Genomic DNA, 16174 nt, shown 5'->3' on the forward strand with positions numbered 1-16174 from the left:
AAACCGGTTATGAACCTCAAACTCAATCCTCTGAGAATGCCTCTTAGCACCTGAAGCTGAGACCAATTTGTCAAGGTCATCACAGCAGATACTGTACCTAACCTCATGCCACAAGACTGAAGCCATATTTCAGATTGTTTTACTTGAGTAACTAACAACATTAACACACTAGAGTTACAGCACTCACACACACAGTGCCCCAAGTACCACCATGAGTTTTGAACTGAGGGATTTATTCACCGTTGCACAGTTCATAAAGAGACGGTGTGAACACGGATTAAAAGCACCTGAGGCCAAACCTCCCAAAAATTACATTTTCTATGAGTTGGAGATTCTGGATTCTAGGAAGGCACCGCTTTGCCTCTTGGACAAGGTAAAGTATATACTTTCTTATCAGCTCAGTTTAGCAGTGTTTGTACATTCGAAACTTCCGAGGGAATTCGCCGCGATAATGACATAGATAGTGGCTCGCTTCTTTTAACAACTTTTACAGGTGGAGCCAAAAGCAACCATATGGGATATCAAGTGTCTGATATACAAGAAATGTAAGTGGAATTTTATCATGCTCTCAAAGAAAGAAAAGTCAATGATTCCCTGCCTCTGTTTCTGGTTGAAGTTGCTGCTCGTGTGCACCAAAGTATGCTGAAATGCTTAGTTGTATGAAGATTGAAAACTACATATATAAATGTATTGTATGTAATATAAAAAAAATTATGTATTGTAATTGTTTGATCTTTGTACATTTCGGTTTTAAGTTTGAGGCACATTGAGTCTACGCATGTTGTATGAAAAGTATTTGGCTTAAATATCATGGTGTAGTCAATGTAAAATATGTCCTTATCATTACACTGTAGATCCAAAATGGCATCCATCCCGACAGTGTTTGACACTACAACCCCGTAAGTATATACGGTTTTAGTAACTATATCCCATGTGTAGGGGCAACCCGCTCTCACTCCCAAAGGCGTCACATTTTGCCGCTCTGTCCTGAAGCGTCAAGTTTTTACATAACGGGACGCCATGGCAACGTCGCATGTTGACAAAACCTCACACAAATATACCTAACCCTAACCTCAACCTTAACCTCACAAAAACTGTGCGGGGAGAGAAAAGAAAAAGTTGAGAGTGAAAAAAAAAGTCCATTATGGGAGATTGCGGTTACTAGCTTCAATACGTGCGTTTTTGTTTTTGTAGTCACTATTGTAGTCCTATAGTGACACATTAGGGAGTGAAAACAACAGAGCGGCGAATAACTGACGCATATGTGTGAGAATGTGTCGGTAGGGGACATATCACCGTTTTAAAGGCTAAATAAATTAGTAATACTATATATAGTATATATATACTCTTAACGCTACTAGGCTACTATTATTAGAACTACTAATAAATATCATTTTATTATGTGAAAGGAAAGGTGACCCTAGGTTAGAGTAAATGTTATTTCCAGCCCGTGTTTAAATCAAGCTGTACAGTCCAACTCTGCCCTGAATGATGACAAACCTGTAATGTGACGCTATCTGGATGCAACCAGAGAGGTCCACCAGCTGTGTGTGTGTGTGAGTGCACATTCCCTGTTTATGCTCATGGGTACAACGTTACCACATTCATAAAGTAGGTGTGATGAGTGAGTGACAAGTGAGAAGGCGACACACGGAGACAGCTTCCATTTAACCCAGTGCGACCTGGCTGAGGCCGATTCTACACAAACGCCTTCTGAATCAGTGGTTCTCAAACTTTTAAGTGCCAAGGAACCCCAAATTGTATGTAATGTATTTGGCCGCGGAGCCCCTCGTCTGAAAACATTTTGTGCCAGGGTCCCCCAGAAGAGAAGATTTGTCAAAATGAGTCAACATTTTGCAAAAAAATATAAAAAATAACAGACAAAATCTGCTATTTTTGAGAACCACAGTTCTAAAACTGACTGAAATAAACTAAACTAAATTGTAAGAGTTTTCTGAAAAACTTATGTTGCTGTATAGCTAAAATCTAAAATGACAAAGATGCTTTCCCGGTTTTACTGGGTTAAGAAATACTGTGATACGCCTCCTCAGAACCAAATACAGGGTATTTTTGGGGAGTTTTAGACCAGAGGCTAACTCTGCATGGCCACGATACTGCAGCACTCTGTTCTGTTCAATTTGAAAATGACACAAACAAAAATAAATGTGTCGTTCTGTGTTCTGCCTGTCTCAGGGTAATCCCTGCTGCTGTGTGGGTTTGTTTTGGCTGTGAAGTCCATCTCATTCGATGCTTGGGGAGAATGAAATGCAAAATATTTATAAACAGCATAACCTCCCTTTAAGAAGAAGAAAGTAACCGTGACAAAGGACTCACATGTCAAAAGGGCTGGTATGGTCCTTTAAGATATCCTTTTTCATAGTCAGTCTTACTGTTACAATGGAGCCTACATTATTTTTTAAGGACATTTATTTTCCTGTTCCACATAAAGCTTGTCATAAATGTCTGATAACATAACTAATATCATTCATTATGAGTTGTGAAGACATTTAGAATCGGTTGAATGTCAATGTTAATTTTTCAATCACATGCATTGATAGAGGTGCGTGGATTGTGTTCATGTATGACGTGGTATTCAGAATATTCGCTGTCTTTTCAGAGGAAAATGCACTGTCAAGAAGATTTTTCAACTGCCAATCAGATGTCTCAAAAGAAACGGCGCCGACACTTTTAAATTACAGACGTATGTTGCAATATACCCAACAAAGAAGAGGAATACTAGTTTCAAAGTTTCAGAGCCTCTTTGTAACACAAAGGTTTTGAGGCTGACAGGCTTGACAGCGGGAATCAATATAGCATGCTTGCATCCATGGGGGTGTATTTCCAATTATCGTTGCAGGAGGTGGACACTTGGTTTGCCCTGAATATTTATTGAGAAGGCCGGCCCTGGCTTCTCGCAGCAGTGCCTGAGCGTCCACTGTTGCCTTGAGAGCCAGTAGGGAAGTTTTCATTTAGGCCTGGACTTAACCCATTAAGACCTGGAACTGTGTCATTTTTAGATTTGAGCTAAAAAGCATTATTTTACACTTTGGGCTATTCAAAAATAGCAGATATACAAGCTCATAGCGCGGCCGCGCTACGAGCTCGTAGATATGCTATTTTTGAAAAATCGTGAAAATGTGTGCAAATCTTCTGAATATATATATTTTTAAAGCGAACATTTTTAACTCAAATCTTTGCTTCTGGGGGTCCCTGGAACAAAATATTTTGATGGGGTCCGCGGCCAAATACATATCATTTTGGGGGTCCTTGACATGAAAAAGATTGAGTACCACTGATATAGAAACATACGTTTTTCAGAAAACTGTTGAGATTTAGGAGACATGTAGAATCGGCTTCAGGTTCTCAATGGGTTAATAAAGTCCATGGGCAAATAGTTGTCAGTCAGCCAGAAGAGTCATAGAAGAGCGAAATAACAAAACATTTAAATACAGTACATTCTTTGGCAAAAACACTATATCTGGCTGGCTCTTCAGAACGCTTTACAAATATTATTTGACCCAGGTCTCGTTGAGCATACAGGTGCGATGTTTTCATTCATCTGTTTTTGGATACAGGAATATGGGGAATATGGCAGTATCAGTTGGTTTAATGAGTAGAGCCTCTGGGACGGCCTCTGGCAGCCACCAGGGACACAACTATCTTGGGCAATGAGCCATGGGCAGCCCCAAAGGAGTGACCAAATCCAGGGCACCTATTGTCGCAAGCTAGATTGCAGTGGTAGAAAGTAACTAAGTACATGTATTCAAGTACTGTACTTAAGTACACTTTTGAGGTATTATTTTATTTTACTTGAGTATTTCCAATTTTCAATACTTTTACTTCTACTACATCTCAAAGGCAAATATTGTACTTTTTACTCCACTACAATTATTTGAAATCTTGAGTTACTAGTAACTTTGTAGATTATTAGAAAACATGCTTTAAACATGCATTAGCTCACAGCGCCTCGCTATTATATTTGAAAATATCCGAATTACAAGCTCACAACAGCATTATGTGCTAAGAGATTACATTGTGATATTTTACGTAAGTAAAAAATGTGAGTGCATTTTCACTGTTTATGTCCAGAATTAGATTTTCTTTTTCTACAGGAAGATATAACTCATTTACATAAATTCCATTCAAAGTTTTCTTTTGTTCTGCTTATACGGTTTTGAAATGTTTTTCAGTTTTCTGTAAAACAAAACAAAACCCCTCCAGCTATGCTCTATCCTGCTGTTATATCAGCTCATTCTCTCTTTGCCATTTTCAGACGGAAAATCTCTGCGAGACGACGAGGTGCTGGGGAATCTACCGGTCGCAACCACAGGCACCATATTCTTCCATGACCTCGGACCACAGCTGGGATGGGCCATGGTGAGAGAGAGACAGTGATGGAAGAAGTACTCACATGGTTTTACTCAAGTAAAAGTATCAATACCCTATTGTAGAAATAGTCTGTTGCGAGTACAAGTTCGGTATTCAAGATTTTACTTTTGTAAAAGTACAAAAGTATTGGCATCAAAATGTACTTAAAGTACCAAAAGTAAAAGTACTCATTATGGAGAAGGTCCCATTTCACAAGTTTTCAAATGTATAAAAATCCTTTGAAAATAGCAGCTTGTAGTGAAGGGAATACAGATATGCTGAATTTGGGGTGCCGATTGATATTGTTCACTCGGTTCACACCGGTGTGTCAACCAGAACACCACTTTAGGCCCTTAATATTGATTGGCTTGATGCTGGGTTTTCCTCTTTTACTTGTCTCCTTTGCAGCCGTACAGGCATGTAGTAGTAACAGTTCAACAATAACACACACACGTGTGTGTGTGTGTGTGTGTGTGTGTGTGTGTGTGTGTGTGTGTGTGTGTGTGTGTGTGTGTGTGGGGGGGGGGGGGGGGGGGGGGGGGGGGGGATAGAGACATAGAGAATAGAGACAAAATAAGTGCATTAATAAAAGTGGTCTGTACCAATAATTACACATCAAACCAGTCAAATGGTGTCATCTAGCTGGAGAGAAAATACCACAATAGTATACACTTCACAGTTTAGAATTAAGAATAGCAGTTGCATATCCAAATACAATCCTATATGTATAGGAACTGTCATAACCCAACTGTGACTAGAAATGACTGTAGCTTCAATTAGGCAGAATGCATCAGCATGACATGACCAATAAACAGTCATAAACTCATATGCAGTAATTATTCTTAATAATCAACAACATATTAAGGACTTGTGAGAGAATGACAGTGTATAAATTAGCCCAACTAAATCATCCCTAAATGTCAGTGATTACTGACGACAAGCATGGAGTTAATTCAGACAGTAGATATTAGCATAGCAACAGGTACTAGCTTAGTTAGCACTTTACAAACTTAATGAGCATGAGTTTTAGTTCCATAAATATTATTAACATCAACAATGAACTCACATGTCATTGACGCACACAACACCCTAGTTTGAGCAGGTTCAAACTAACCGAATTAATGTCTTAAAAGACGACTCTGTATTGACGTTAGGAAAGTCTCTGAAAACATCTCAGATCTGTAGCTTCTAACTTCTCACCGAAATCCCGCGAGATCGCGGTAAAATCTCACATTTGACCAGCTATTTCAGAATAAAGGGTACTTGGGTACTTTTAGCTTGGAAATCAGTGTCAACAGTCAGACCTATATAAGTGCAATATCAGAATGCCAACGAAATAATACATATAATTAAATACTTAAATATAACCTTGGGGACTTTAACACAGCTTGTAGATCAGCTATTTTGAAATTGCCGACCTATATATCAAAAAAGATGTATAAGTGGTTTATAATAATAAAGTAAAGTAGGCCTAACTAGTAACTAAAGTTTTCAAATAATTATAGTGGAGTAAAAGTACAATACTGCCTTTTAGATGTAGTGGTAGGCCCTAGAAGTAAAATGAAAATGTACTTAGTTACTTTCCACCACTGGAGAGACACCAGTACATAAACAGCCAGGATTTGTCATACTGTATGTTGTGAGCTTTGGTTACAATGTTCCCTCCAGATAATGTCATCAACAATTGTTTATGTTGTTACATACATCTACATACGTATATTAAATTATACTGTAAAATGTTCTTCTTTCGCCTTTGAAAGTAAAAACCTACCTCCTACAATTGAGCCCTTTAATGACACTTTTATCCAGAGTGACTTACAAAGAAAGTGCCAATAGAATTAGCTTAATCGCTTAAACCCAAAATACTTTGTTGACCAGAGTCCCCCAGGGATCTACCCATGGCCTTTCCCCCCAGCTCTACACCACATCTCTTTGCCGCAAATAGCCGATCCACAAGCTGCACCTATTACGACAGGCCCAGAAAAGGCACACGGGTTTCAAGTTGTTATGATCTAAATTAATAAACATTACAAGCAATGAAAAGTAAGTACGGTACACAGCTAAGAGTCCATGCTTTGGCAGTATATAGTAGGTGTAACATAATATACCCACCATGACTCTGAGAAGATCCCACAACACAGAAGTGCTATAAGGAGAACCAAGGAGAGAAATAGAGAGGATATTTTCAATTCCAGATAAGAGTGTTTTGGAAGTTGTGTGAGAGAGGGGAAGTTATTCAAGGGGAGGGAAGGAACTTTAATACCCCGTATCTGATAGTCACTCTGACTGAGTTATGCAGGAGAAAGTTTACAATTCTAAATCCAGTCACTGTCTTGCATAACGTATTTCATACAGTCTTACTTCATATTCCTTCCTACTCAGTCCAGTGTAGCCTAGCCTACGGCTGGACAACAACAACTTTTCATCTAACTGAGCTACGACCATAATTTATGTTATCCTGGCAGGTGCACTGGCTGATTGAATGCTTAATGATGAAAATAGATACAGTAGATTAAAATATACAGTATATTATGTCTTGGCCTGTCACCCTGCCCTGGACAGTACAGTACGTGAGGTCTGGTTGTCCTTGAGCCCTGAATGCCAGCATGTACTCGTAATCTTTTCAAAGTGTCTCCGATGTCATCGAGAAAATGTATGGCCTGGATGCAGGGTGAGATAAAAGGATCATGTCATCTGATCGTACTGTGTATCACCCCTTGGACTTGGGTTTAGGGTTTAGGCCATGGCTGAGTACCAGCTCGACCCTGGGCTTGCTCATACATGTCGAAGTGTCCCTGAGCAAGATGCTAAACCCCTAACCTCACGTCACCCACCCGCGTCACCAGACTTTCCACCACGAGGAAACTTAAGCCTGGTATTTATTCTAAAACTGAGCCGTGTGATCCGATTTAGAACAAAAAATAAATTGGGTTCCGGTGCCGGGTTCCGGTTGGCGTCGCATTGTTTTTGTTCCCCCCACAATGTGAATCAATTAGTTTAGTCTCGCTAGTCGCGCTACAAGTTATAATAAAAGATGGACATACAAACGATTAATATACCAAAAGAAACTAAACTATACCACTTAAAACCAAACTAAACATTTTAAACTAGGGGAATCATTTTGGAGGTGCACAGCGCGCTTGGTTCCGGCTGTGGGTTCCGGCCGCCTGATAACGTACAGTTATTTCCGCTCCAGACAGGATCAGAAAACCGAAAATGGTATTGATCCCTGGCTACTTAACCCCTGACATCTCCCCACCAAGCGCAGCTGATCAAAAGGCATCTGAGCAAGCCATCTGCTGGGTGAATGCAGAAAAGTAATTTCCTCTCCCCTGGGTATGATACAATACTTTCCTGATATGGCAGCTGAACCAATCAGCACATACTGCTAACTGTGCTGCCATGTGCTGCCTGCTGAACTGTCTGTCACCATAAGTGAAACAACTCGTCATGTCAAAAAGGGAAAACAAGTCAGACACCCAAACACAGTCGCTGTGGTTGGTGTGATAAAATGAGGAGGACTGAGCAGACACTGGATTTTATCCAGGTGCAAAGGAACCAAAACACGGAGCAGAAATCTGTCACCTAGGCTTTGACGGTGCACAGAATGCCTCTGTCGTGCCGTGGCAAATTCACAACATACTTCTCAACCAACTCTCTCCCCACACCATCCAGGGAATCCCAATGGGAATGAGAGAATCCCATTTCATTCACCAGGGCAGTTCCTCCTTAATGTTAATGTTAATCTATTCAATTAGAGCTTGTGGATAAAAATCTTTTTTTTCATTGTCCTCGTTAATAAATTAGGCTATGGGTATGTGATGAAGAAATTCAGGCACATTTGCCGTTGCATGAGGTTGTCCGGCGTACGTACCAGCCACAGCCCGGGCCAGGAGCATAATTTATATTTACAGCACCAGTTGTACAAAGATATTCTACTTCTGGATCTGATTCTGATCCCACAGGTGTTTCTGGCAGAGTGCATTGGACCTCTGATGGTCTACCTTCTGTTCTATTTCCGTCTGCCAAACGTCTACCTGCCGCAGCACAACTTCACCTCTAGTCCCTTCAGAGTGGTCAGGTATACTTGTTTTTTCTTTTTTGAATCAAAGCTTTCTAACAGCTTCTGTGAACAGTGCCTTCCCTTCCTTACCCAGCAGAAATGATAACCTAGCGACTGTATTGCGATTGCAGGTTGGCCTGTGTGTGCCATTCGTTCCACTATATCAAGAGATTGTTTGAAACCATCTTCATACATCGTTTTTCCCATGGAACGATGCCTATACAGAAAATCATAAGGGTAAGTCATGTCATACACTAGGGAAGTTTTTGTCAATGTAAATGAAAACCACATGAACCCTAGCCATCCCTGTGATGGGCATGTCAAAATAGGCGTACGGTACACTCAGAGACAATAGCAACACGTTGTGAGCTTGTAGATCGAGATAGTAGATTATGCACAGGACAGGGCTTACAGGACATGGGAAGGGCACACACAGGGCAGGGCCAGAGGCCAAGATCGTGACAGTCAGAAGTTATTCAAATGTTCCCTTGAAATCACACATTGTTAACTTATTAACCCTTGGACTTGGAACTGTGTCATTTTTAGATGTGAGCTAAAAAGCATTCTTTTACACTTTGGACTATTCAAAAATAGCAGATATACAAGCTCATAGCACGGCACCGAGTGCCGCGCTACGAGCTTGTAGATCTGCTATTTTTGAAAAATCGTGAAAATGTGTGCAAATCTTTGAATATATATATATTTTTAAAGCGAACATTTTTAACTCAAATCGTTGCTTCTGGGGGGTCCCTGGAACAAAATATTTTGATGGGGGTCCGCGGCCAAATACATATAATTTGGGGGGTCCTTGACATGAAAAAGTTTGAGCACCACCGATATAGAAACATGCGTTTTTCAGAATAGTGTTGGGATTTAGGAGACATGTAGAATCGGCTTCAGGTCTCAATGGGTTAAAGCAACAATACAAAAGCAAGGACTTGGACAGCTTTACCTTTGCCAATCAGTTACACAAAACATTTCCCTGTGTGTCACAGTCTAAAGATAAATTGAGTGGGCACTGGGCAGTGATCAGCAGACACGTAACAGAGCCAAGTGCCATGTCTGATATTGGTAAACACAAATACACTGTGCCTATGTGTGATTAAACGCTACAGATGGTTAATTTGACCTCCTCTAAGGGTCAGTATGTGTGCGGGTGGGAAAAGACTGTAGCACCATTAGGGAGAATGAATACCGACAAAAATCCAGGGCAGCCATGCTAATTAGGTTGGCACAGGCCCCCAGAATCCCCAGTGGGTATTCAGTAGTAGTTGAACACGCACAACCACTTCACTACAAATAGACTTTGCTTGACTTTTAGAGAACTCTGGATCAAACTCTACCACTCCACAGCCACGGTTGCCACGTCCGTTTATTATAAGCGACTCAGGGCTTGTTTTTCTGTAAAAGATATTGGTGGTTGCGGGTTGCGTTTTTTTGGGCTTGTTTCTAAAGTGTAGTTGCTTATTTGGACCAGAACCAGTGGTTCTTAAACATTTTCATGTCAAGGACACGCCAAATTAATATGTATTTGTCCGCGTATGCCCATCTGAAAACATATTGTGCCAGTACCCCCAAGATTATTTTGAAAATAGCAGATCAACAAGCTCACAACGATGCGACACGTTGTGAGCTTGTAGAGCGGCTATTTTCAAATAACCGATGTGTACAAAGATTTAAAGTGCTCATGTGTTAGTCGCTTCTTTTGAGCTTGTTTTCATAGACCTCGTTGATTATTTCTCTCGCACAATCTGGCAACAGTGCCCATAACTAGTGTCTCATATTGTTACACCATATGGTATGCCTCTGTGAAGCAGCTCATTTTGAAAACTCAGTGGTGTGGTACCAAAGCATTACAACACAGCATGGCCACTGAGAAGGTTGACATTGATGACCACACTGACAAATGTGTTACACTCTCTCGCCCAGAACTGTTTGTATTATTGGGGATTTGCTGCCTGGCTGGCCTACTATCTCAACCACCCACTGTACACACCGCCAAGTGAGTATAGGACCATCAAATATCATATCTCTGCTGTCGGGCAGAAACCAACTATGTTCAAAATATTAACTTTTCAAGAAATAAAAAATAAAAAAACATGTTTTTAAAAGAACACAACACTGACTCATGTTCACATGAGTCAAAGTCACCATAGTCAAAGTTGGTATTGTGACTTTATACATGGTTAGATACTTGAATGTGTCCTGATATTATCATCACTTTACCCAAATCCAGCGCAAGTGGAGGTTTTTGGCCATTGTTTTGTCCATCATTGATTAGAATGACGAAGTCAGACGGGAAAAAAACAACGTTGGAGTTGGGTGGTTTGAACGACAGTTTGAGCATCCAAGTTAGGAGGTTTAGTTAGAAGCTTTTTAATACTTTTCATTGGGGTTCAATATTTGTAAAGTGTGTTCAATAGTGCGTGCCAAAAATCCTGAAAGGGCGTCAACAAGTGTCATTTGGTAGCGGCGGACATCTTTGTGGGGTATAAACAGGTTGACTTAACATTGCCCCCCACAAGTATGTCTGCAGCTACTATGCCACGCCCCCCCGTGGTGACGACACGTTGGCACGCACTATAGCACTGATTTATAATAAAACATTTAAAAGTTGAAAAATGGAGATAGTTGGTTTCTGCCCGACAGCGACTAGGATATCTTAGTATCTGATGAATGATACAATCATACTAAGGGAACTACGTTTCTTTTTTTTTCAGCGTATGGTAAATTACAGGTTTATAGCGCATTTGCTGCGTTTATGGTATGTATTGTTCTTGCATCTTGTTTTAAAAGCATATATACAGGTTCAAGCCCAAAGGTCTGAAACGCTATTGGTTTTGTGCTGGTTTTCTCCCGCCAAATTCTTAAAAACATATCCCATGAAATGGTAAATGGTAGAGACACGAAAATGTCACCAATGATTGGAAGTTGTGTCCATTACTTCAACATTTTGAACACTGAAAAGTCATAACTCTTATGCCATGAGTCCAATTTACACGAAACGAACAAACAGATATTTATCCATGGATGAACTTCAAAAGGCCATGGCTCAGCACTTAAAAAGACCAAAGTCAACAACCGTTGGGCCAATCATTAGAAGACTTAAATGATATATGTCTACATTGTGCCTGAAACATTCCCCGAAAGACTGATTCAATTTGACCACTTGGGCCGTGCTACAAATGCAGAAAATGGGTGTGACGCAATAAAACTGACTATATATGAAAAGTTATTTGGCTGAGATACACAGATGGAGCGCACAGACTTTGAAACAGGGGTTAACCTGCTATGTTTGAAATTATGAAACGTCATGCATTTGTTGTAAAACCTTGCACATATGCAGGACACTGAGTGAACCAAAAGGAATGCTCCCTCCACACATCTCAGCCAATCACAGCGAAGGGGGTTTGATCTGAACTGGCTTCGGAATAGTTACCATGTTCAACACTGTTGAACCATGTGTATAAAATGATTTAGAAATTGCCCAATAGGGGCATGCATGGGCCCGGCACAAATGTGTGCATAAATCAATGACAGTTTTATCCAAACATTAGGTTAGTTATGTTTAATTAAGCCAAAATGTTTTTGAAATTGAACGATGGCGTTGCCAAAAAAAGGGCATTGCCCACTGCCCAGCACAGATTTGGCCATACATATATCTGTCTGATCTTCATAAATGTTTTTTTATACGGGTGTCGCAAACTGTCAAAGGTCTAGACCCCTTGCAGCTTTCAACTTCTAACAGTGCGTGTTGGCTTGAGCCCCTGAATCGCTGCTTTGCAGCTATATTCCTATTTGTTTTACTGTAGACAGCTAAAACTAATATATCTCTCTGCTCATTACAGCTTTGTGAAGCAGGAAACTTCTCCATACACTTGGCTCTCAATCATTTTGGCTGCAATGGTAAGTTCACTCCATATTCTAATTTGTTCGAGTGGTACAGTCTCCTGTGGTTGTTGTTCTAATTAATGATTATTTAAAACTCATGGTTAGTCAACCACTACATCGTACAGTATGATGAAGTTGTGTTTGAGAGATTTCTTTTACATACTATTTACATTTCAGGCATTTAGCTAACACTATTAATTTGACTGACTTACAATGAGTGCCACAAAAGAAACTCAAATGCATAGATCACCAAACTTACTGGGAACCAATGGTGAGCAGTAGGCTACAAAGTCAAAATTGCTTTACATTCAGGGCCACGCTGTCTTGACAATGGATAATAGATACGTTGGAGATGCATTCAGAGGGGCTTTATCTTGGATGGGGGGGATGTGTCATTATGCTCCTTCTGGTAGGATTTGTCTGCTTGCACTGTCTGTATATGCAAGGTCCTGTGCACCGCTATGCCAAAATGCAAAACCGTGACAAATTCCTGCACATTTATTATACTTGAAGAGCAAAGTAATTTAGTCTCTGCAAATAAACCAGAACTGTAGTGGCCTGGAAGTACAAAACACAGCAACGTTTCACAAAACTTTTTTGTTGTTGTTTTTTTTTAAATAGTTTTGAAAACCTGTGTCCCTGGAGAAAGTTTGAAAAACATTTGGAAGTAGAATCTGTCAGTGGCTCGGTGTGTTCAGCTCAGCTTATTGATGACACAGTGGAGTATTTCCTATTTTTTGACGATACTATATAGTATGGCATATTTTTGATGACAGTTTATATTTTTCGGGTATTTCTGCTTTATTTTTGATAGTGACAGTGACAGTGAGAGAGAGACAGGAAAGGCGAGAGGTATGGGGGGTACTATATGCAGCAAAGAACCTTGGGTTGGATTCAAACCCAGGCCAGTCTTTTCAATGGATTTCAGCCCATTGAAAACACTTTATTTATGTGCTACAGTACGTACTCTTATCAGGCCACAGTAGAAACAAGCTACGGCTTTTCTGTGTATAGTCCACGTTGGCATTTTCCTAATGAATGACATTGTTGTGACTTTTTTAAACTGCCAGTATCCTATCTATCTATCTATCTATCTATCTATCTATCTATCTATCTATAGGAGAGCCACCAGTATGGCCTATTTTTGATGATACAGTATACTGTATGGTATGGGATATTTTTTGACAACCTAGTTTGCTACTGTATGGTGTTTTCTGATGACATACAGTAGTATGGCTTATTTCTGAGGACAAATGGTATATATTTTTTTTTACGTTGGTGCGTAGTATGGCAGGTTTAGTTTTTTACTATACAGTATAGCGTGATTTTCTTTTGACATATTAGGCTTATAGCATGACATTTTGATGACATATAATATGATTTTTTTGTTTTTGTTTCTGACAACATATAGTATGACTTTATTACAGTATTAAAAGTATGATTATATTATACATGGTGACCTGCTAAAATGTTTGCAGGTATCAAAGTGAAAATGAATTACCGGTTTTAGAGTGACAATTATTGTCACTTGTGTAACAGTGAAATTGGTGACCTGTCCTTTAGTATGGCTTATATTACTGACAACAACGGTGTAGCGTGACTTAATATTTTTAGTTTTCACTAAATAATTTGACTATAGATATATTCCTTGACATTGGGCCTGACTCAAGAATGAGAATTAAAACTTGAAAAGGGATCCTGAAAAAGTTAATTCAGTCAAGTCATCTTCCAGTCAAACTCTATCCACAATGACTATGAATGACTTTGTGACAACCTGTGAAGGCTGCCATATACTGTCAAAATATGACCCGTCAAACTTTGTGACTGTTGTGTGTGGTGCTTGGGTGGTGTGGAGGCGAAACCCACAGGGGCTATACAATTATTTTGTATTTTCTTTTTTTTCACATATGATGTTTTGACTGGTATGAATGTGAATGTCAAAATTAATGACTGGTGTGACGTGAAATTGTTGACCCATCCAAAATCTGTGACTGGTGTGGGGTTATCTGGATAGCGGGGAGACACCAGTCGATTGCCTACAAGCCTGCAATTCCCTCTGATTTGCTATATTTTGTGAAATATTTTGTTTTGTATACTTCCAGGTCAGCATATATAACCTAGATTTGTTCCACAAACATTCTGTCCACAAGATAGCCATGTTTTTTTAGAGTTAATGTGGACTTCATGGGAGTGATAGAGCCTAACTGACGTATGAAATTACCTAAACTCTGATACGCTCCCAAGCCAGCGATGTTCAAGACACATTTCATTTCATCAGATGTCGTCCAGTTGGCATGCTAGGAGGATATTTCCATCAAGACCTGTGCCTTACACTTGTGTCCTGTTAATAGGATCTAGGCCAAAGAGTATCCCTTACCCCACCACAAACCCCTTCACTTGGCTTTTCTTCGTTGTGTCCTGTCCAAACTACACCTATGAGGTTGGTCAAACGTTATGTGAACCCACTACATAAGCATAAGTATTTGAAGAGATTCCTTTTTGGTGTCATCACCTGCAATGGATCATTTTAAATATATCTGAGCTATGGGGAATTGTCTTCATTTGTCTCGTATTCATTTTATTGTGTCCACATTACACTAGTCAGATTGTAATAGATAATAAATTTACAGTATTTGACTCCAGTGCCCAACATGGACAATTTGTATTAGTTGCTTTCCAAAATGCTACAGTCATTCTGGGAGAAAAGATGATCATTCCCTATCTCTGAGCTCTACAGCAAATCAAACAATGTCCCCCAAAAGCATTCATTTTAATTGTGCTATTCTTCTCACTTTGCATGAATGGATATCTCATTTCATTTGTGTGCAGGTGGGCGCATGGATTAGCTTCAGCATCATGACCCAGTGTGCTCCAGGTAAAAAAAAAAATCAACATAATGTAAACAAATCAATTTTTACTAGCTTCTACAATGTGTCCCCTGTTTGCCCATAGTGGCCGTATACACCCTCGTCAGCTTCATCCAGATGACAATATGGGCCAGACAGAAGCACGGGATCTACACCAGAGAATTCAGTAACTACCCTGGGCTGCGCAGCGCCATCATCCCTCTGTTTCTCTGAGCCTCATGGCCCAACAGCACGCCGGGCGAGTGCAGCGGCCTGAGGCGATGACACAGCTACTCAGCGCTGGAGAAGGGTAATTGGACACCGTGTCACATAAATCAGGATTATGACAAGGCACTCAGAATAGTCTGGCCGGGGTCCTCTGCGCCAAGTGACTCTCGTCTCAGCCATTCAGAGCCCGGTGGCCAGCGGTACAAGTAGCATCCCTCCGCACTTTACACTGCTGAGCTACCAACAGCAGCATGCTGCACGCAGCTCTGTGACCTGAAATATTCTTGTGCTGATGTGAGACTTGCATATGAGGGTTCAAGTATTATACGATGCAATCCTCCTGTTGCTGTTTCAATTGTGCTTAAGGAGAAATATTGTGCTGCAGGAACACATTATGAAATCCTGAGGTTTTTTTTATTATGATTATTACTGCTGGATGCTGGATACTGTACTGTACTGTATGTGATGTGGTGCAGTGTGTACCTAGCACACATAATGATGACAAACCATACGGTTTCAGGCAAACACAAGCTGTACAGTGCTCAGTATTTGCTGCAGTCCAATCGTGTCAATGGTTTACTTTGTCGGATACAAAACATGCATCCTCTTAATCAGTTGCTCCAGTTTATAGTTCAAGAAGATTTTGTGGTATTTTCCAGTTTGCCATTTACACTGCAATAAAGAACTTTTTTAAGTGAATAAAACGTTATTTTGACCAATCTGTATGGTATGGAGTATGTTTATACAATATCACTAGCACAACTGTGGTGTTTTGTCT

At 40.1% G+C, this 16174-nt stretch overlaps 1 protein-coding gene across 1 annotated transcript; it reads left to right on the forward strand.

Annotated features, from left to right (window-relative positions):
• Positions 1 to 211: 211 nt before the first annotated feature.
• tecrl2b (trans-2,3-enoyl-CoA reductase-like 2b) lies at positions 212 to 16066 on the forward strand (the record flags this gene model as incomplete). Its single annotated transcript, XM_084056943.1, has 12 exons — positions 212 to 373; positions 494 to 545; positions 855 to 899; positions 4274 to 4377; positions 8334 to 8449; positions 8563 to 8668; positions 10361 to 10433; positions 11152 to 11195; positions 12280 to 12337; positions 14674 to 14762; positions 15152 to 15197; positions 15275 to 16066. 12 exons carry the CDS (start codon positions 212 to 214, stop codon positions 15400 to 15402), a joined length of 1023 nt encoding a protein of 340 aa, XP_083913069.1. The 3' UTR covers positions 15403 to 16066.
• Positions 16067 to 16174: the final 108 nt, after the last annotated feature.

The sequence above is a fragment of the Gymnoscopelus microlampas genome (assembly GCF_963454915.1).
Source record: "Gymnoscopelus microlampas genome assembly, chromosome: 5".
NCBI lineage: Eukaryota > Metazoa > Chordata > Actinopteri > Myctophiformes > Myctophidae > Gymnoscopelus > Gymnoscopelus microlampas.